The following is a 21,998-nucleotide window of genomic DNA, read 5'->3' as shown; positions in this document are numbered from 1 at the left end:
CAAAAAGAGGAAGCTTCCATTGTTAGCAAACCGATGTAATTTATTTAGAAGCAGTCATTTATGTTTACTGGGCTATGAAAGAACAGGAAGCGTCTGGCATCCACAGAGATCCAGATTGATCTCTCTGTCTCTTCTTGACAAGCAGCCAGTTTTAAGACCTACCTTGCCAGGCATACTAACACATCCACTTGCTGTCTTCTACCCAGAGTTGCTGGGGAGACAGAGCTTTGTTACTTCCCAAGTGAAAGGGGCAAGTCTCAACCACACAGACAGTCTAAAGCCGACCAGGAACAGAGAGATAGTAAGAGGAACAAATTGCATGGGAGCAACTCAAACTGTTGTCCTGTCAGTGGTCTTATCTCCATTCTCATGCATGTTTTTCAAGCAAAGTAAATGCCTAGACAAGAGCAGAATTGCTGCACTGTAAATTTACACAAAGGCAGATGAGATTAGAATCTCAGCTATACACTTTAAAGCTATCCTAACTACGGAAATGAGAAGTGTTATTACTAAGCATCACTTTTTACTATGTAGAACTAGAGCAAAGTTATTTGAAGCATAAAATATCCTGGCAAAGGGCTGCCATATTTAATAAATCACTGAATCAATTATTCACTGTGAAAAATCAATTACTTCAAATGAGAATCTTATGAATAACCTCATGCCCTTTCATGCCATCTAAGAAAGTTATAGGGGAATTAGTCAGTAAAAAATGCCTCACTTATCTTTTATGTGCATTAAAAAACCACACAAATAGAGGGAGATTCTGTTCCGCTGAATCACCCTGCCAACAGAACAGTCCAGAACCATGTTAATGAAGTCAGGGTGTTGCTGTGGAGTTCTTCTGCAGTCAGAAGAGTAGCATCCATTGGGACACCATCTCTGGAGATCGTTCATCCAGGCACAATTCAGAAGGAATTCCACTCAGCCCATGTCATTTCACAAACATGAAACCAGAATACAGCCAGCCAACCACAGGAGTTCCTCTACAACGTGACCTACGTTAAGTAGCTACTCAAAGGAGCACAAAGAGTATCTCCACAGGTCAGGAGACATTGCCACAAGTCTCTGTGGAGACATTTTAAAGTGAACATTGGATGGACCTGCAGTATCTCTCCTCTGTTCTTCTTTTTAGAAGTTTGCTCATGGGTGACCATTTTCAAACAAAAATTTGCAAGTCTCAGCACAGCCTCTTCCTCCCCCCCCAAAACCAAACCACTCCAGCAACCCAACAGTGCAAAGTACTTACTGAGCTGTAGAGATATCCCTCAGCGTTCATGGCAACGTACAAACCTGCCTTCACCCCTTGGATTGCCACCACGCGAAGACCCACAGGAATTAGATTGAAAAGGGCTGTGGAAGGCAAAGAAAAACAAAGGTTATGGAGGCAGCACCCTGCAGTGCTGCTTTCTGTCCCCCAGCCAGCCCACCCCACTCTTGACTCTTATTAAAAGATATTGGACTAGAATTAAAGTCTCTGCTTCCAGCTACAGGAAATGCCTGCAGGTGTGGGGCCAAGGTTGAAAGGAAATTTTGAGGAGCACTAAACGTGGCTGTCTCCCAGCAGCTTGAATGCACCCATCAGTCTGTCTGATCACCGTCTCTGCAATACCAAGGGCTCCTGTGTGCACTCAGGCTAGCACTTCTCAACAGCTTTCCACAGGACAGCTGAACTGCGGTAACTGCACATGCACCCATCTTTGCCCACGGCAAATTCAACAACACAACAGCTTAGCTCATTCTGAAACAGTTTTAAGCCCAGTCACACTTTCTTGCATTTGCCATATGCTAAAAGAGTCTATGGATAGCAGCCACGGCCAGAAGGATGCAAATTAGCTTGACTCTGTGTCTGCCCTGTGATCCTTGCTGTCAAGAGAATGAAGAAACCCAGGAAGAGAAAGTTCTCCACTCCAGAATGCAAGCCCTGCTCCTCACTTAGAAGCAGCACAAGATGCTAGAGAGGACGTTTCAACACCTGAATTTGTTGGGGGGCAGGAACACCACAGCATTAACCAGGCTGGAAAAGACCTTTGAGATTATCAAGTCCACCCTATCACCTTACATGTTCTAATTAATTAGACCAAGGCACCAAGTGCCTCATCCAGCCTCCTTTTAAACACCTCCAGGGATGGCGACTCCACCATCTCCCCGGGCAGCCCATTCCAATGCTAATCACTCATGCTGTGAAGAACTTCTTCCTAACGTCTGGCCCAAACCTGGTGCAGCTTGAGGCTGTGTTCTCTTGTTCAAGAGGCAAGATTTTAAAGCAGAGACATTTGAAGGTGCCCATAAATGCTTCAGAGGTCATTCGTGGAGGTGTCTTACATCTGTTTCTTTCAAGATTTGCTCTCCAAGTCCCACCCAGTTGGACTTGCACAGCCTGACTGAGCATTCACCTCGGTTTTACACTGCTACAGTACCAGTGATTTAAATAGAATCACAGAATGGTTCAGGTTGGAAGGGAACCCAAAGCTCATCCAGTTCCAATCCCCTGCCATAGGCAGGGACACCTCCCACTAGAACAGTTCGCTCAAGGCCTCATCCAACCTGGCCTCGAACACCTCCAGGGAGGGAGCAGCCACAACCTCCCTGGGCAACCTGTGCCAGTGTCTCACCACCCTCACTGTAAAGAGCCCTTTTGACTCTAGTTTGACTCTCCCCTCTGCCAGTTTAAACTCATTACCCTTTGTCCTGTCATTACAAGGCCTTGTAAATATTCCTTCCCCAGACTCCTTGTAAGCCCCATTCAGATACTAGAAGGCCACTAAAAGCTCTCGTCAAAGCCTTCTCCAGGCTGCAGAGCCCCGGGTGTGGGACCTTACACTTGGCCTTGTTGGATGTCATGAGGTTGGCCTAGGCTCACCTCTCCAGCCTGCCCAGGTCCCTCTGGACAGATCCCTTCCCTCCAACAAGTGGACTGTGCCACACAGCTTGGTGCCACCTGCAAACCTGCTGAGGGTGCACTCGATTCCTCTGCCCATATCACTGACAAAGATGTTCAACAGCACTGGTGCCAGCACTGACCCCTGAGGAACGCCACTTGTCATTGGTCTCCAGGTGGACATTGTGCCATTGATCACCACTCTCTGCCTGCCACCATCCAGCCAATTCCTTATCCAGCAGTGCTCCACCCATCCAGGCTGTGTGTTTCCAGTTTGGTGGCCAGGTTGTCATGTGGGACAGGATCAAATGCCTCACGTCCAGGTAGATGATGTCAGTTGCCCTTCCCTTGTCCACTCTTGCTGTCACTTCATCACAAAAAGCCACAAAATTTGTCAGGCATGGTTTGCCCTTGGTGAAGCCATTGCTGGGTACCACCAATCACCTCTGCTTTGTTTTCCACTTGCCTTAGGAGAGCCTTCAGGAGGATCTGCTCCATGATCTTGCCAGGCACAGAAGTGAGACTGACTGCTCTGTAGTTCCTGGGGTCATCCTTTTTTTCCCCTTCTTGTAGATGTGCCTTATGTCTGCCCTTGTCCAGTCAGCAAAACTTCACCAGTCTGCCAGGACCTTTCAAATGTGATGGGCAGTGGTTTAGCAACTTCACCTGCCATTTCCCTCAGGACCTGTGGGTGGATCTTGTCAGGCTCCATGGGCTTGTGCACATTCAGATTCCTTAGGTGCTCACCAACATGATCTTCAATTGTAGTGGGCAGATCTTCCTTCTCTCCATCCCTACTTTTGCCCTCTGGGACTTGGACATCGTGGTTGGAGCCCTTGCTGTTGAAGACTGAGGCAAAGAAGCCATTGAGCACCTCAGCCTTATCCATGTCCTTTGTCACCAGCTCTCCATTTCCCTTCTGGAAGGGTTTCATACTCTCCCTAGTCCTCCTTTTCTCACTAATATACCTGAAGAAGTTCTTCTTTTTCCCCTTAATATCCCTAGCCAGATGTAATTCCAGCTGTGCTTTACCTTTCCTAAGCTGAGCTCTGGCTGCACAGACAATTCCCTTGTATTCATCCCAGGTTTCCTGTCATTTCTTCCATTCTCTGTAGGCTTTCTTCTTGCATCTAAGTGTGTCCAGAAGCCCTCTATTCATCCATGCAGGCCTCTTGGCATTCTTATCTGCCCTCCTCTTTTTTGAGATGCATTACTCCTGGGCCCAGAGGAGGTGACCCTCGAACACTGACCAGCTTTCCTGGGCCCCCCCCTTCCTTCCAGAGTTTTTTCCCCATGGCACCCTGTCATGGAGGTCCCTGAAGAGGTTGAAGCCTGCTCTTTTGAAGTCCATAGCTGTGAGTTTGCTATGCACCCTCCTCGATGCCTTGAGAATCTTAAACTCTACCATTTCATGGTCACTGACTGCAGCCAAGGCTACCCTTCAGCTTCATTTCACTCACCAACCCCTCCTTGTTGGTGAGGACTAGGTCTAGCACAGCACCTTTTCTTGGAGGTCCCTCTACTACCTGAAGGAGGAAGATTTCATCACTGCATTCCAGGAATCTCTTAGATTGCTGGTGCTAAGAGGTTCCTTTTTTTCCTGCAATCTTATTGATAAAAGCATTGCAACCACTTCCCCCTAATTAATTGCCTTTATTGCCAGATTCCAAACAGATCCTGTATCTCACTGAAATACCTGTCCCACAAGCATAGGGGAATTAATGCACACTAATGCAATGCCAGGCTTAAAGAGGAGAGGACTGTCAGCACTAACAGACTGAGCACCAATGCCCAAGCACCAAAGCCATCTTTGCTTCCACTGAGCTTTATAGGACCAGAGTATCCAGACGTTGCAGCACACCTTGTGCTTTGGCTTACAGAGAGGTAACCAAACCTGTCCCAGGGAATTCAGGATATGGAAAGATGGGCAATAGGATCAGGCAGAATCTTAAGTGCACACTGAAAGGTCTCTTCCCTGCACAGCTACCCTGAAACGAGAGTCTTTTACCCTGTCTCCCTGATCAGGAGGTCAGACAGGCCCTTCCACTCTCAGGAAGCATTTCCCACAGGTTTTGAAATCACTCACTTAATCGCAAAAGCCAGCTTCAAACTTTGGGATGTTCAAATTAGCCCAGGGGAGACCTGCAAATGGGCAGAGTGGAGATGAAAGACTGCATGACTAAGAGCAGGCACTGAAGCATTCCTGTTTTCCAACTGACTGTTAAAGGCATCATCCTCTAGCTGATTTATAGATAATTTATTAAGTTTTTGTGCCTGACACACCACAATGGAGCAAACACAGCAAAAAGAGATCTTCACATAATGGTCCAAACAGTCCTTCTCACGGCACCACCTCCAAGCTTTCTCTTCCCTAGGACCACTGCTGAGTTAGCATCAGCCCTGAAGGACCAAGCAGCTTTGGCCAAAATGGCTAAATGCTGCAGAGCTCCTCAAGGCAGGTTAGTATTAATCTTGGAATTCCAGGATTAATTCCTGGAGGGAATCAAGGTCAGCTCAACCATCGACCCTGAAGAGACAATGCTCACGTGCAAGGTAATGCATGGATTTAACTCAACCAATGATGCTTCCCAAGAACCTCACTCACGTACAGCCTGAGAATTACTGCAAAGGGGAGGAGGTAGAAATGTCTGGGTGCCTTTCCCAAGATAAAGTGAGGAAGGGAAAGAAAAAAAGATGACATAAATGCAACTGCAGCTTGTTTTTTTTCCTCGCAGCCAATGGTTCAGAATACAAAAAACAAACCAAATACCCAAGATTTACACAATTTCTGGGAGGAAAAAGCAGAGACCCAAGTGTGTGCAAAAGGTAATGGGAAACTGGTTATGTCCAACCAGAATTCCTGGTGGATTTGTTCAAAGCTCAGAGGTGGACACCTTTCCTGTACTTCCTTCAGGGCTCACTTTTGGAGACAGTCACTCTGCTCAAGATACCTGTAACAGGCTGAGCTGGTTTCAGGGTTCATAGAATCAACCAGGTTGGAAGAGACCTCCAAGATCATCCAGTCCAACCTATCACCCAGCCCTATCCAATCAACTAGACCATGGCACTAAGTGCCTCATCCAGTCCTTTCCTGAACACCCCCAGGGACGGTGCCTCCACCACCTCCCTGAGCAGCCCATTCCAATGGCAAATCACTCTCTCTGGGAAGAACTTCTTCCTAATATCCAGCCTATACCTACCCTGGCACAACTTGAGACTGTGTCCCCTTGTTCTGTTGCTGGTTGCCTAGGAGAAGAGGCCACCCCCCACCTGGCTACAATGCCCCTTCAGGTAGTTGTAGACAGCAATGAGGTCACCCCTGAGCCTCCTCTTCTCCAGGCTAAACACCCCCAGCTCCCTCAGCCTCTCCTCATAGGATTTGTGTTCCAGGCCCCTCACCAGCCTTGCTGCCCTTCTCTGGATACCTTCCAGCACCTCAACATCTCTCTTGAATTGAGGGGCCCAGAACTGGACACAGCACTCAAGATGTGGCCTGACCAGTGCTGAGTACAGGGGCAGAATAACCTCCCTTGTCCTGCTGGCCACACTGCTCCTGATGCAGGCCAGGATGCCATTGGCTCTCTTGGCCACCTGGGCACACTGCTGGCTCATCTTCAGCTTACTCTCTATCAGTACCCCCAGGTCCCTTTGCTCCTGGCTGCTCTCCAGCCACTCAGTCCCCAGCCTGTAGCGCTGCTTGGGGTTGTTGCGGCCAAAGTGCAGAACTAGACCATGGCACCAAGTGCCTCAGCCAGGCTTTGCTTGAAGACCTCCAGGGACAGTGACTCCACCACCTCCCGACAGGGATTCAAGAGTTCCAGTTCCATGTCAATGTTTTCTTCCCCCCTCATTCAGTTCCCAAGGCAGAGTGGACAACTCCCCTCAACAAAGTCTCTAAGAGGGAGGCAGCAGGAGCCCGGTGAAAAGACACTGTGGTAGTGTCAGGGGTCCTAGGCCCCATCCCGGGGGGGTCAGACTTGCTTGCCCCAGGACGTTGCAATACTGTTACCCTGCCTCCCGGTATCACAGCTTCAAAGGCAGTGCCCAACTGACACTTCCCTCCTCTTCTCCCCGGGAGCAGCACAGGTTCCTTACCTCACGGTTCATGGCAGACGGCTCCGAGCGGCAGGGAACTGAGCTGCGTCATGCGGCCTGCTCAGGCCCTGCAGGCCCTGCGGGGGAGGGCGGCTTCGGCCTGCCCTCAGGCCGACTGTGGGTGCAAGGGGAGGAAGATTCCGGAAGGCCAGTTTGGACCTAATGGGTTTTGTACTTACTCTACCTGATTGCCTTTTGTATAGAGGCTCTTGGAAACAGAATCTGCCTTTACCCTTCCAGGCAGTGTGCAGTATAGAATCAGAGAACAGTTTAGGTTGGAAGGGAGCTCAAAGCTCATCCAGCTCCAACCCCCTGCCATAGGCAGGGACACCTCCCACTAGAGCAGGTCGCTCAATGCCTCACCCAACCTGGCCTTCAACACCTCCAGGGAGGGAGCAGTCACAGCCTCCCTGGGCAACCTATGCCAGTGTCTCACCACCCTCACTGCAAACAACCCTTTCCTAACATCTACTTTGACTCTCCCCTCTGTCAGTTTAAACCCATTAACCCTCATCCTGCCATTACAAGGCCTTGTCAATAGTCCCTCCCCAGCCTTCCTGTAGCCCCCTTCAGATACTGGAAGGCCTCTATAAGGTCTCCTCAAAGCCGCCTCTTCTCCAAGCTGCAAAGCCCCAACTCTCTCAGCCTGCAGCCCTCTGAGCATCTTGGTGGCCTCCTCTGGACTCACCCAACATTTCCATGTCCTTCTTGTGTTGGGGGCTCCAGAACTGCACACAGTACACTGGGGTCTGACAAGGGCAGAGTATGCCTGTTCTTACTCTTGGAAAGGGGCAAGAGTCATTTCTATCCTCCAGTCCCAGGTAGCTCATGGCCTCAGACTGGGACAGAAACCTACTCTCAGCCCATACTCATACTTTTGAGCATCATATTAGGCAAAACACCACTGCCAGTGGCTTTCATAGGCCTTCAGCACGTTTTGGTGTTTTACTGAATATGATGCTTAAAAGCATGAAAATCTGTTCATGATTTTGTGGGAGGATGGCAACAGATACACGCAGCAAACATAGCCCAGCCTGGTTATTGGTCTGAACAACCAGAGTCAAGGATGGTGCAAGTCTGATACTGTCCCCAGATGAGACAAATGCATCCCAGTGCAGCTGCTCAGCATCAAAGAGCTGTGTTCCTGTAGGAATGCAATGCAAAGAAGGATGTGGGAGTGGTGAAGAAGGATAACAACAAGCAGATGCTGACCTTGGTTCCCACCAGCTGCTGGCTACCTTATCTCAGAAGGGATAGATAACGGACACCTCGTAACTGAGAAAAACAAGGCGTGGTTTATGCTGATGGAGTGGGTTGTCCTTGGCTAATTATGCTAATGTGTATGTGCCTTGTGGCCCTGAGGGTATTTGAGAGCTGAAATGATCGATAAAGGTCTCTGGCATAATTCACATTGAATCGTCTGGAGGCCAGGGGGCATCGCCTTGGATCACATTGGTCTGTGGGGCCTTGACCACGTTTCCCACTGAAAGCCAATCAGGGTTCTGCAACACCTGAGCTAAATCAGGGTGTTTTGCAACATGTTCCAGCACAGTTCTACCATCCAAAAGCTCACTAACCTAATCCAACTTATATTTATACCACTTTCTCCCTATCACCAAGGTCTAAAGCCCTCTGTATCTAACAGGTCTCCAAGCAACATCCCTTCCTTAATTCCACCCCCTGCCGACTGAAAAATGGAGCATATTACTGCTCGTAATGAAACAAAATGGGAATCATCACTCATTTCCTACAGCCAATTTATCTTGCACAGAAAACCTGTGATGCATTTGTTAGGCAGCGAGGTGATAACACCCAAAATCAGCGGGCAAGAAGTTCCATTTGGCAGCACTTGCATGGCTCTGGATCTCTCTTTTCTCACCTAACCATGCTAACAGAGCGCAGGAAGCATCCTGGTGTGCTCTGCGTTACAGCAGCAAGACCACTGCCACTTCTTGAGATACCAGAGACCCTGCAGACCATGGCAGCAATGGCATCCTGGCCTGCATCAGGAACAGTGTGGCCAGCAGGACAAGGGAGGTTATTCTGCCCCTGTACTCAACACTGCTCAGACCACACCTTGAGTACTGTGTCCAGTTCTGGGCCCCTCAATTCAAGAGAGATGTTGAGGTGCTGGAAGGTGTCCAGAGAAGGGCAACAAAGCTGGTGAGGGGCCTGGAGCACAAATCCTATGAGGAGAGGTTGAGGGAGCTGGGCCTGTTTAGCCTGGAGAAGAGGAGGCTCAGGGGTGATCTTATTACTGTCTACAACTACCTGAAGGGGCATTGTAGCCAGGTGGGGGGTGGCCTCTTCTCCCAGGTAACCAGCAATAGAACAAGGGGACACAGTCTCAAGTTGTGCCTGGGGAGGTATAGGCTGGATGTTAGGAAGAAGTTCTTCCCAGAGAGAGTGATTGGCATTGGAATGGGCTGCCCAGGGAGGTGGTGGAGGCACCGTCCCTGGAGGTCTTCGAGAAAAGCCTGGCTGAGGCACTTAGTGCCATGGTCTGGTTGATTGGATAGGGCTGGGTGCTAGGTTGGACTGGATGATCTTGGAGGTCTCTTCCAACCTGGTTGATTCTATGATTCTATTACCTCTATGGCAAAGCAGGCAAGCAGGAAGGCATGCATGTAACATAGGTAACAGAACTTTGGCTGTCAACAAAGCAAATGCCTTCCTCTATTAATAAAGTGCTTTGGCTCAATGAAGAGTTTGGAAATTCTCAGAGCTGTTTCTATACTCTGATCTAGAAATACCTTTAAAGAAGTTGAAACTTTTTGCTTCCAAGTGAATATTTTATCTTGATTCTTATTACCACACTTCTAAGTGAGTACTTCATCTTGTTTCAGAACAGATTTTAAAGCTTATAACCTTTATTATAAGAATATAATACTGGGGAAGTGGAGGGAATCCTCAACATTACAGTTCAAGACTCAGGTCCTAATTTGAAGCAAAGTTGTCTAGAGAATTCACAAAGAGCCCAGGGGGATGGACTCTACTATCACAGGGGGTAAACAAGAGATATGTTTATCCTGTTCCATTGGTCTAAGAAAATTCTATATCATTTGTAGTTTAAAGTGTTCTTTAATCTTTTTTTCTTGTTTTCCTCCTTTTTGTTCCTCTCTGAACTTTGCTTTACTGCTCTGAGCTGATCACTGCTTGGGTTGCTGGTAAGAAAAGAGAGCTGATATTCTGTTAGCTGGTAAGAGGCCCTGAGCTCTGTCCAAAGGGGTGTCCAGGGTGGGTAGCTGGGCTATTGTCCAGTTGTATATATGCATTTGTATGTTTATTACCTGTTATATTTAGCTTACTTTTGTAAATGATAATTTCATTTTGCTTCCAAATGGTGAGTAAGCCTGGGACTGTAGCTTTAGAGGGCAAATACTAAACTCTAAGTGCTGTAAAACCACCACACTCAACCAAGCTCAAAAGCAGGACTCGGTTTGTTTTGGTCAGGAAAATAAACGCTGGCCAATGTGAAACAGTAAATGTAGAGACAGAGAAGAAGAGTAGCTGTGGTAGAACAGGACTGAGCACAGGATGTGCCCATGTGAAAGACAGAAAACTTAAATGCTTAAATAAAACTCTTTTTCTGATCAAAGTGGTGCCTTTTCTGTAACATCTGCAGTGGCACAGAACAGCAACAATCCTTTACTTCATGGCCAGAGGAGAAAGATTTGCCTCTTTTCCTGCATTACATCTTGCCATTTTCAACCACTGATAAGATTCACACCTGACCCTGCTTATAACCCTTATTGATGATACCACTTTTAGCATGCTCTAGTCCTAAACCCTTTAGCCACGAGTATGTTGCTCACTGTGATGTTATGGCAGTCCTCCAGCTGCCTAACAAAGAATGCCTTCTTAGCTAACACTTACTGCAACAGAACCACAGAAACATTCAGGTTGGAAAAGCCCCTCAGGATCACCAGTCCAAACCATATCCCTACTCTACGAGGTACACCCTAAACCACCTCCCCAAGCACCACTTCCAGACAACTGTTAAACACATCCAGGGTTGATGACTCCACTACCTCCCCGGGCAGCACATTCCAGTGCCTGGCCACTCTTTTCCTAATATCCAGCCTAAGCCTACACAGTGGCAGCTTGAGGCTATTCCATCTCATTCTATCACTAATTACCTCTGAGATGAGGCCAGCACAAACCTCTCCACAACCTCCTTTCAAGCAGCTGTAGACAGTGATGAGGTCTCCCCTCAGCCTCCTCCTTTTCAAACTCAACAGCCCCAGCTCCTCCTCAGATTTATCCTCTAGGCTCTTCACCAGGAAGAATAAGGCAAGAAATGCTATATACAAGATGTGGTCCATGCACTCAGATGATTTAAACAGTAGTAAGTCAGAGCAGCTAAACTAATTTATACCAGATTATCTGCTCCAAAGCAAGCCATTTGTGCTGCATATGAATAAGGAAGAACTAATGGAGGATGCAATAGGCAACAGCAGCCTTGGTGCACCATGAGGAAATGATTTCAAGCTGCAGCAGAGGAGGTTCAGGCTGGATGCTAGGAAATATTTCTTCCCAGAGAGTGTTCTTAAACATTAGAATGGTCTGCCCAGAGCAGTACTAGGTCACCTGTATGGAGGTGTAGTGGCTGCCTGGAGGTGTTTCAGCAGCCTGTGGACCTGGTGCTGGGGGACACGGTTTAGGATTGATCTTGGAGGTCTCTTCCAACCCAAAGTTTTCCATGATCTTGTGAGATGGAGAGGTTTAATATCCTGAATTTAGTGAGGAAGGTTGCTATGATTATCAAGGGGCTGTGGTGCAAGATGTTTGAAAAAAGAACCAAAGAAATTGTGTTTGTTCAGCTCAAAGTAGGGAAAGCCAGAGACAGGCTCTTCTAAGAGGAACATGATGAAAGGACATAAGGCTCCAGCCAAAAGCCTTAGGAAGAGATTACAACTGGATTTAAAGAAAATTCCCTATAATAAGAATAATGCAGCACTGGAACCAACTACAGAGCAGCTCACTTTTGGAGACATGTGAAACAACTACACAAGGCTTTGCACAGCTGAAGACAGCACAGCTACAAGCAAGATTTTGGACTGGAGATCTCCAGAGGTTTCCAGTTTTAGCCTTTGTGTTTTGCAGGCTGAAGAGCCTCAGATAATACCCCAGATATGTTGGGCTGTTTCCATCAGATGACTTGTCCTTCAGCCTTCATTTAATGAGATTTTTCAGGTGCTCTGCAGGACTATCATAAACACAGAGAATGCTCTGGGTTGGAATGGACCTCTAAAGGTCACCTAGTCCAATTCCCTCTGCAGTCAGCAGAGATATCCTCCACTAGATCAGGTGCCCATAGCCCTGCCAAGCCTCACCTTGAATATCTCCAGGGATGGGCTCCAACCACCTTGCTAGGCAACCTGTTCCAGTGTTCCACCACCCTCATGGTGCAGAACCTGTTCTTAACATCCAATCTAAATCTGCTCTAGGACAAGGAGCAGACTATGCTGGCAAGTCCTACTGCTCTCATGCAGAATGGGCATTAGCCTACTCAGCCCAGGAAAGAGCCAGAATGATGCAAGCAAGTTAGCCCTGACAGGCCATCTGAGATCACCAGAGCCAGAAGGAAAAGACAACATTAGATTGACCATGAGCCAGCAGTGTGTTCTAGAGGTCAAGAGGGCCTATGCCATTCCAGGCAGTATTAGAAAGGCTGTAGCTAGCAGGTCAATAGAGGTTCTCCTCCCCCTCTACTCTTCTACTCTGCCCTGGTGAGGCCACATCTGGAGTACTGTGTCCAGGTCTGGGTCTCCCAGTTCAAGAAGGACCTCAGGGAACTGCTTGAGAGTCCAGTGCAGAACCACAAAGATGATTAAGTGAATGGAACATCTCTCTTAGGAGAGATTAAAGGAGGTGGGGCTCTGCTGCTTGGAGTAGAGGAGACTGAAAGGCAATCTCATTCTTGTTCATAAATATGTGAAGGTGAGTGCCAGGAGGATGAAGCCAGACCTTGCTCAGTGATGCCAAATGATAGGACAAGGGGCAACGGGTGGAAGTTGATGAAGTTCCATGAAAATATGAGGAGTTTTTTCCCTGTAAGGGTGACAGAAGACTGGAACAGGCTGCCCAGGGTGATTGTGGAGTCTCCCTCCCTGGAGATATTCAAGACCTGCCAGGATGTGTTCCTGTGTGATCTGCTCTAGGTGATTCTGCTCTGGCAGGGTGCTTGGGCTGGATGAGCTTTCGTGGTCCCTTCTAGCCTCTGACAATCTGTGAACATTACTAAGAACACAGAGAGGGGCCTCATACTTTATGGGACTGTGCTCTGACTAAAAGAAAATTCTTCACATGCCCCAATGCAAGCAGGCAGAGACTCTGTCCCCTTGCTTACACAGAGAGAGGGTGCTTTTAACTGTATGGTGCAGGGAACAGATGTCCCAGGCGCTGGTGTGCAGGAAGCTGGCTGTCTACCCATCCAAATGCCATTAAAACTTGGCTTCTGGGTGGGTTAGGTTCCCCCTCCCTCCCCCCTTTTCCTTTAAGCGAGAGGAGGTGGAAAATAAATGCCATCAGCTTCTCAAGAACACACACAAAATGGGCACCGGATAATGAATTAAAAACTGTGCTTAAATATTAGCAGTTCCTCCTAGATAAATAGCTGGATTTTTATTAGAATGTTTAATTGCATCAGACAGATCTGAGGGACAAGGCACATCTCATTTTGAATGTTTGTTTTGCCAGGGTAAACCAACCTAGAGGTATGCCGTGGAAATTAAGCTTCCTTTCACAATGCTAATTTGAATAATCAGTGTATGGCTACGGAACACAGAGTGATGTATGGAACACTGTATTCACTACAGACAAATAGCTGTGCTCAATACAAGAGAGAGAGGTGCTGGAGCCAGTGCAGAGGAGGGCAAGGAGGCTGGGGAAGGGTCTAGAGAATAAATCTGATGAGGAGTGACTAAAAGAGCTGGGGATGGTTAGCGTGAAACAGAGAAAGCTGAGGGGAGATGTCATTGCTGCCTATAGCTACCTGAATGGAGGTCATGGAGAGGTTGGTGCTGGTCTCTTCTCACAGGTAATTGGAGACAGAACAAGAGGGAATGGCCTCAAGCTGAAACAGGGGAGGTTTAGCCTGGACGTTAGGGAAAACATCTTCATAGAGGGAGCGGTCAGATATTGGAATAGGCTGCCCAGGGACATGGCAGAGTCATAAAGCCTGGATGTGTCTAAAGATCGTTTAGATCTGGTGCTTGGGTGGTCAGCTTTGTAGAGCTGGGACAATGGTTACAGTTGATGATTCCAGGGGTCTTTTCCAACCTGAATGATTCTATGATGGCTTCTGCGTGGAGAATAAATGGTCAGACAGGGTGGGAAGAATCCTGCTGTGACCACCAAGACTCCTTCTCTGCCAGTGGATGCAACTTAACCAAAGCCTCTCCAGGGACAGAGAAATTACTTATAAAGCCTTTGATGAATTTTGCCCTTGCACAGAAATACTGCACAGACATCTGACTGGCTGTTCAAGAAGCTTCTAGAGAAGCATTTTAAAATAGAAAATATCAAGTCAATCTCTAGGCTGCCCACTTAGATGAGTGAGTTTTGACTTTTCTTCTGGTCAAAGATTTAAATGTTTAAGAGGAATAGAAAAAACCAACAAAAAAAAAGCCAGGATGCTTTGGCATTTCCAAAGCAAAAAGTCAGAGTCCCATTTTGCAGCTATAACAAGAAGGTTCATACAACATTAAATTTTTACTCAAATGGGATATTTGTGAAGGAGAACAGGTGGTTAGAAGTTTAACACAACCAATAAAGCACTTTCTTAATTCCATTTTCAAGAACCAGATATTATCAGATTGGATTTCTTCCCTTCCCCCCGCCCTTGATATCCCCTGAGATCCAAGGATGGGGAATTCTTTGGCTTCAACTTTCTCTCAACAATGCAGCTACACTTTCCAACATAGCCCCATGACTTTAAGCAATTGGCTTGGCACACTTCAGCTGGATGCTTCCCGTCCCACTGAGCTGCCAAAGCAGGACTGCCATCTCACCAGATTATTTTACACTCCAGAAGTGCCCACTTATTACGAAGACTGAGCAGACAAACACAGCTCACAAATAGTTGGCATCTTTCCAAACTGATTTCTAACATTTGTAGTAGGAAACATAATTGAGAACTCTTCAGGCAATTGGGGTCCAACCTCAGTCAAGGTGATTGAGGAAGCTCCCTATAACTCAGCAAGGTGCAGCCAGCAGCAGCTTCCCTCATCTCCCTCAGTTCCCATGACTGAGTCTCCCACTTGAAATACTGCAGAACTGCTCTTACATTTTACTCTCCTCAGCTGTTTACCCAAATTCATCTCTGCTTCCATTTAAGCCCATTACTTTGTTGTTCAGTCCTCACTGACAGATGAGGGTAATGAATCCCTGTCATCTCCAGCAGCTCTTCCCTTGTGGTTGACAAATAGGCCTCCAATGGGATTTTCTGCAGATTGAGAACACCCTATGTCTTCCTTCTTTAACAAAAAGCAGCTAATATGATCCAAAATTGGGTCATTATTCACTCACTAAAGCCCACTGAACTCATCCTTGTGTTGGTGTCTGCCTGAGAAAACCACAAGGCCAAACCCTTCTTGTAGAAGCAGACCTGCTCAGTCTCCCCGAGTGAAAATGTGCATACAGGTCCACAGATTTTCCCGCTCCAACAGCCACTAGAAGCTGTGGCACTGCAGTTGGTTGGATTTCATTTGGGAAAAAGGGCACCAAAACCTGGCATTCACATCTGCTACGAGCCAAGCTTCTGGAGAATGCAGCCTCTTGGGTCATTTTCACAAGGGCTTTGCTAACCTCCTGCAGCTTCAGCTGCCATCCTCCCACAGGCTTTCACGCACCGACCACAGCCCCAGGGTAGCTGCGGCAGAGCAGCCGCACCACACACAGCGACCCCACCACAGTGGTCTGCCAGCTGTCTGGGGATGGGACAAGCACCATGAACATGAGGCTGCAGCCACTGTGCACCCTTGTGTGAGTGCACTTCCACAGGATTATGTTAGAGTCATACCACACGTGCCACAGCACTGCAAACACCTCTAACTTGCAGCCCAGGCCTGCTTGCATGAAGAATCTGTACCTTCAATCCAGTTAGGAGCTTGAGTTAGATATTAAACCAAACACAGTAGGTTCACCCCTCCTCATCAATCCTACCACACAGAAGAACTTCTGTTCATGTCTAGTAGACTGGGAAGACACCTTGCATGCTGGACAGGCTGGATGTGGTGTCCCTTCAGCAGCAGCACAGGCAGCTTCAGTATAGGATGACACAAACCAAGACTTGAGCCCTACTCTGTCAATGTAATTTGTAGCAACAAAGATCTGAGCTTATCACTGCCCACTCAGAAGCATCAATCTGACACCTATGATATGAGAAGCAGTAGAAAATATCCTGCACTTGTTCTAACCTTTTATAGAGCTTTGTTATTGACAAAATTCACGCTTTTGTCAAAGGAAGATGTGCTGCTGCTTTGCATTCGTTCAGCCCAGCATGGGTCCTGCACCTGAGCACCATTTTTAAACCCTGCGTGGATCTGCTGCACTTTGCTGTCCTTGGTTGGACACTCTGAACCCAGCCCCTTTGAAAGAGGTTTTGGATGATGACCTCCTTTGGGAAAGTCATTCAATAGCCTCAACTTTGACACTAGCCTCAAAGCACTAGGCTTTAGTGAACAGCTGGCTTTCACCTGCCTGGAAGTTCCTGATGCTTGCTCAATTTTTCAGAGCAAAATCATTTCAATAATTTTCTCCTCTTCTCCTTGGAAAGAGAATTCCCTGTATCCTTTGTACCCACGTGGCATGTGTATAAATATAATCTCCTTTCTCTTCTGGCAGTAACTCAAATCATGGGTTTTATTCTCCACCCCACCCAGATGGTAGCTACAGAATCGGGGCAGGAGGGAAGAAGATCAGAGAGGAAACATATGAAATGATACAGGCAACATTTATAGGGGAAGGACAGATAGGGGGGGAAAAGCTTGCAGGAAACCACTGGCTGCTTCCTTTCAAACACAATGCTGCAGAAGTGAGACCCACTAGGTGCTGCATTTGAATTGTAACTGAGTTGCAAACAAGCTAATTTTGCTTACTGTAGTCGCTGTTTTCATCCTTGGTCCCATCAATTGTACCATCTGGGTGCATCTGCAGGAAGTATTCCTGCTGGCTGAATAACCTTGTCACAATTCCTTTCAGCTGGGGTTCTGCAAAACAATAATAATTATCATTATTATTAGCTATATACCAAGTAGCAAGAGAGCAGATTTGCTTGGCTCCCATTAAGCACTAAGTAAAGGTAGAAATGCTTGGCAGGTAAGGCAGCTTTCTGTGACTCCTTTGAAGCATGCCTGTGAAATATTCACACATACACAGCTGAAAAGGCAAATCGAGCTGAGATCAGATGAGCAGGTGAAATGCAATGCATAGTTGGTGCAGCAGAAAATAAGAGGCTTAGGAAACACTGCTTCACTGGCAGCTACCTACCCAGTGCAAGTCTTCAGACTGCTCATGTGTTCTGAACGTGCCATTCCATTCAGAAAAACATTTGCTAGCACTGTTGCAAAGAATTTGCTCATTGTTTCCTATTCTGCCTGTAAAAAGCCAACTACTTTGCTTTCACTGTGCTTGATTCATGGCTGTGCAGTTCCAGCTTCATGCCAATGGAGATTTAAACTAGATATTAGGAAGAAGTACTTCACAGTGAGGGTGGCGAGACACCAGAACAGGTTGCCCAGGGAGGTTGTGGCTGCTCCCTCCCTGGAGGTGTTCAAGGTCAGGTTGGATGAGGTCTTAAGCAACCTGTTCTAGTGGGAGGTGTCCCTGCCTATGGTGGGAAATTGGAACTGGATGAGTTTTGAGATCCCTTCTAACCTAAACCATTCTGTGATTCTATTAAAATCACTGGTACTGTAGCAGTGTAAAACCACGGTGAATACTCAGTCAGGCTGCACAAGTCCAACTGGGTGGGACTTGGAGAGTAAATCTTGAAAGAAAAAGATGTAAGACATCTCCAAGAATGACCTCTGAAGCATTTATGAGCACCTTCAAATGTCTCTCCTTTAAAATCCTGCCTCTTGACCTGCACCAGGTTTAGGCCGGGTGTTAGGAAGAAGTTCTTCACAGCAAGACTGGCACTGGAACAGGCTGCCTGGGGATATGGTGGAGTCACCATTCCTGGAGGTGTTTAAAAGGAGGCTGGATGAGGTACTTGGTGCCATGGTCTAGTTAATTAGAACATGTAAGGTGATAGGTTTGACTCTATCTCTAAGGTCTTTTCCAACCTGGCTAACTCTGTGATCTTCCTCCCTCCCAACACACGCCACATGCTCTGGTAGATGAGAATCACTTTTTGCCTCTAGCAGGGCTCTTTCCCAGCCACTGTACATCACGATCTAACCATGGACTAGGGGTTTCCCTATTGCATCTACAACATTTTATGAGAATGAAAAGACACAAAAAAGCAAGCAGAGGCAATGCGAGCAGAAGCACACAGACACCTGCCTCATCACCACTTGTTTCCCTTGCTGTCCAGCTGACCAAACACAAACTAAGTGGCCAAAACTAAATCCCAATTTTAATCATACAAGTCTTTCAGTCTGTCATGGGCACTGCTTCAGAAAAGCAAACTAGCTGGCTGGATGCAAACAGACACACAAGCTGTATGGCAGAAAGCTCCCTTGTGTGACAGGAGTCTGTAGTTTTATGTGACTACCCACCCAAAGTAAATAAATAAGACCTAGTTACTGCTGGCTCAATAGACAGGAAAAAATCCAATGTAGCATACCAAGAGCTCATCAGCCTCCCATCTTTCATGCCTCCAGTGAGGATGTTTAATAAGCCATAGTCATTACATAACTCCAGTCACGTTGTGAGCTAAGTGTTTCCATCAGGAGCTCCTGTCTCCAGCAGCTTGGCACTGTGCAACTTCCATTCCAGGACACACTCTCAGCCTGTGCCTCTGTGCAGGAAACCCCCTCACAGTGAGCAGGGACTTTGGATGCAGAACGGCTGCAGGTGCAAAGCATTTCAGCTTCAGCAATTTCTCCACCAGCCAGGGTGGAGCCAGGTACTACCTCCTAGCTACAAAAGCCATTGACTAAATCAGCATCAGCTGGTTTCTATGCAATCAGCTGGTTTCAGCAATTTGGAAGCAACAGGAGTGTTGTATTCTGCAGGAAGGCTTTCCCCCAGCTCTGGGACAGGAAATAAGGACATTCATACCAAGACCTAACACTGGTCAGGCTAATTTATGTCAAGTTGAGACTCAGATGAAAGTAAGAATTTTGCTTGCTTCTTATCAAAATATCTTAGCCAGTTGAAGGCAGAAGCTTGGTTTAACTTGCTTTTCTAACCAGCACACCAAAGCTAGAGGAAAGTGTTCTCAGGCACACACGACTGCACTCCCCTTAAGCCTGTTCCCTTCCTCCCTTTTAACTAACACAACAGTAAAGGCACTAACTGGCAGCCGCTGATACGAGAGACCTATGTCTGAGTAGCTGAATGAGTCTTAGCCTCAACTTCACTTTCTGCTTCAATTTTAACATTTAAATACTCTGCATAAAATGGAAGAGCTGCCAGCAGGAGACATTTAGAAGGTGCTCCTGCAGCCCGAGGCTGCCCATGTGCTAGGGAAGGCAGGAGAGCTTAGCTTAAATCCCCTCAAGGATCATAGATGTGGAGATACAAAACACTGACTTTTTCCCTTTCCTTGAGAAGATGATTTAGCTACAGGATAGAAAGCCCCTTCCTCCTTTGGGGTCCCAAACTATACTTCAGTCATTCTGAGACAACATGAAAACATTCCCCACATTTACTAAATAGCCTACCAACTAAAATATAGAGCAAAGCTGCTCATCATTAGGCATCACATAACTTTTAGAGTTCAGAGTATCACCCAAAACCCTCTGAGGTCCCCCTGTGCCTTTGCTTTAGATGCAAACATGAGAACTCTATGTGTCACTGTAGGATGAAGACTGAGGATCCTTCTTTGTTACTGGTGTGACTTAGACACAAGATCAGGTCCTGCTCAAGCTTTAAGAATGCCCTCCTCAATCTCAGGCTTTTCTGAGTCAGTGCCTGCTTAGGCACAGGTCGGAAAAGAAATGTTACCTCGTGTGTGCTTTTTACTATGATCTATTTTGGTTTTGCTGATGTTTGAGGCTCACACCCCAAATAAAATCCCACGTAGAGAGCTCCCAGCCATAGACACATTCCTGGCCCTAACACAACCTGAAAGCACCAGCATTCCTGTCTCTTCTCACTGCGCAGAGCCTCTTCTCTAGGAGCATCCCTGCTCCTCAGATTCCCTTAGGAAGTCCTGCAGCAGTAGCAGATGAATGCCTTTTCCAGATGCCAAAGAGTCAGAAAGCACCTTGGAGACACAGGTCACTCCTTCCCTGGTTTCTAAGTTTTCTTGGACCTCTTTCTAAAGGAGAGAAGCACTGGTGAGCAGCTACACCTTTGGGTACTCACTGAACCAAATACAAAAGCAGTGTACAGACATGTGCAGCCAGCATGGAGTCCTCTCCTCTAAACCACAGCAAAGCCCAGGAGGGTCAGGGAGTTGCCTGGGCAATGGATGATTTGTCTCACCTAGCACAGCTGTCTCTGCATCTGAACCGGGCTCCCTTTCCAGCCCAAAAATCAACAGGCAAGCCAGGCCAGGTCCAGAGGGCCCTGCAACCACACACATCACTCCACTGACTGCAAAGGGATCAGCTCAAACAAACAGCTACACCGGCAACAGCCAACAAAGCAGCAGCTTCCCACCATGGAATGTCCTGTGTCATGTCTGAGCACAAAGAGGGATACTGGGATTTGTCATTCATATGGCAAGCTGTGCCTGGGAGGCCCACAGACAAAACACATTAGGTGAAGGCAGCTTCTAAGAAGCAGCAAGATATTTACTCATCTTTCTCCCCAAAGCCCACGCCAGAGGTACTGCCTTAAGAGTTAAGTGCATAATCGCAGCACAGGAGTTCTCCTGCTAGCCCAGAGGCACGACTCTGCACGTCAGTTTTAGAAGACTCCCTGCTCAATGTATTTCAGCATCACATCTTGCCATCTACAGAGCTGTCTTATCAGAGACTTCCAGCATCCCCCATGCTGCTGCAATCTTGCTGAAAAGCTCAGTTTGTAGAAAACTCTGAAACCCAGTAGGTTTCCTTGTCATTTAAGGATGGTGGGATGCCCTGATAAGTCAGAACAGATGGCAGAAAGACACTGAAATAGACTGAGAATCTTTCAAAGTTCTGCAACCAAAAAAAAGACAAAGAACAACTCTTCCCAACAGGCAAATATTCCCAGTGCCTAATGGAGCACTCTGTGTGTGTGTGTGTAATTAAACCACCCCCCTCCCAAGTTCCCTCACACTGCTCCAGTTTGGATCATTCAGTAACAGACTGGAAAATCAGCAAGAGAAAGGAAAAAAAACACCCCAAACATTAAGAAGAGAACAAAAACTAACGCAGTGCAGATAAGCACAAACCTTGCCATGAGCAATTTTCTTCTGTAATTTGGAAAATTTATCAGGAATCAAACCCAAACCCTACTCTCCAACCTCATCCTGGTGTAGCAAGGGGGAACTCAGATCCCCTTGCTTTCAAAGGAGCAATGCCACATAACACACTTGGGATAAACCCATTCCTCCCACTCAAGCTCCTCTATAAACTCATCTTTTCTGCTGTAGCAGCTGCTTTCCCTGGAGATGTGGAACTGAACTCATACAGACAAGACTTCAGCAACTTGACTTTGTGTTTAGGAGGAAGCTAAGTACTTCAGAATGGACTTAAGAAAGTTATGGCAGCCTTGATCCCAAAATACCAACTAAACACAAGAGACTCCATGCAGTCTGCACTCTCAAGACAGAGCTCATGCTGTTAAGATTCCCATGCAACATGCAAAGGGATCATAGAATGGTCTGAGTTGGAAGGGACCTCCAAAGGTCATCCAGTCCAACTCCCTTTGCAATCAGCAGGGACATCCTCAACTAGATCAGGCTGCCCAGAGCCCT

At 47.1% G+C, this 21,998-nt stretch overlaps 1 protein-coding gene across 3 annotated transcripts in view; it reads right to left on the bottom strand.

The window, feature by feature from the left end:
- FGF12 (fibroblast growth factor 12) overlaps positions 1–21,998 on the bottom strand; it is a 288,433-nt gene that overhangs the window by 92,445 nt on the left and 173,990 nt on the right. For all 3 annotated transcript variants that reach the window (XM_064152920.1, XM_064152919.1, XM_064152921.1), the window contains 2 exons: positions 17,080–17,190; positions 1,250–1,353 (listed from right to left, as the gene is read on the bottom strand). In XM_064152920.1, the coding sequence (XP_064008990.1) occupies positions 1,250–1,353; positions 17,080–17,190 (215 nt within the window). The remainder of the gene's footprint in view (positions 1–1,249; positions 1,354–17,079; positions 17,191–21,998) is intronic.

Source organism: Pogoniulus pusillus, chromosome 13, assembly GCF_015220805.1.
Source record: "Pogoniulus pusillus isolate bPogPus1 chromosome 13, bPogPus1.pri, whole genome shotgun sequence".
Classification (NCBI taxonomy): domain Eukaryota; kingdom Metazoa; phylum Chordata; class Aves; order Piciformes; family Lybiidae; genus Pogoniulus; species Pogoniulus pusillus.
The sequence above is the reverse complement of the archived record's forward strand: the minus strand, read 5'-3'. Positions and strand labels throughout refer to the sequence as shown.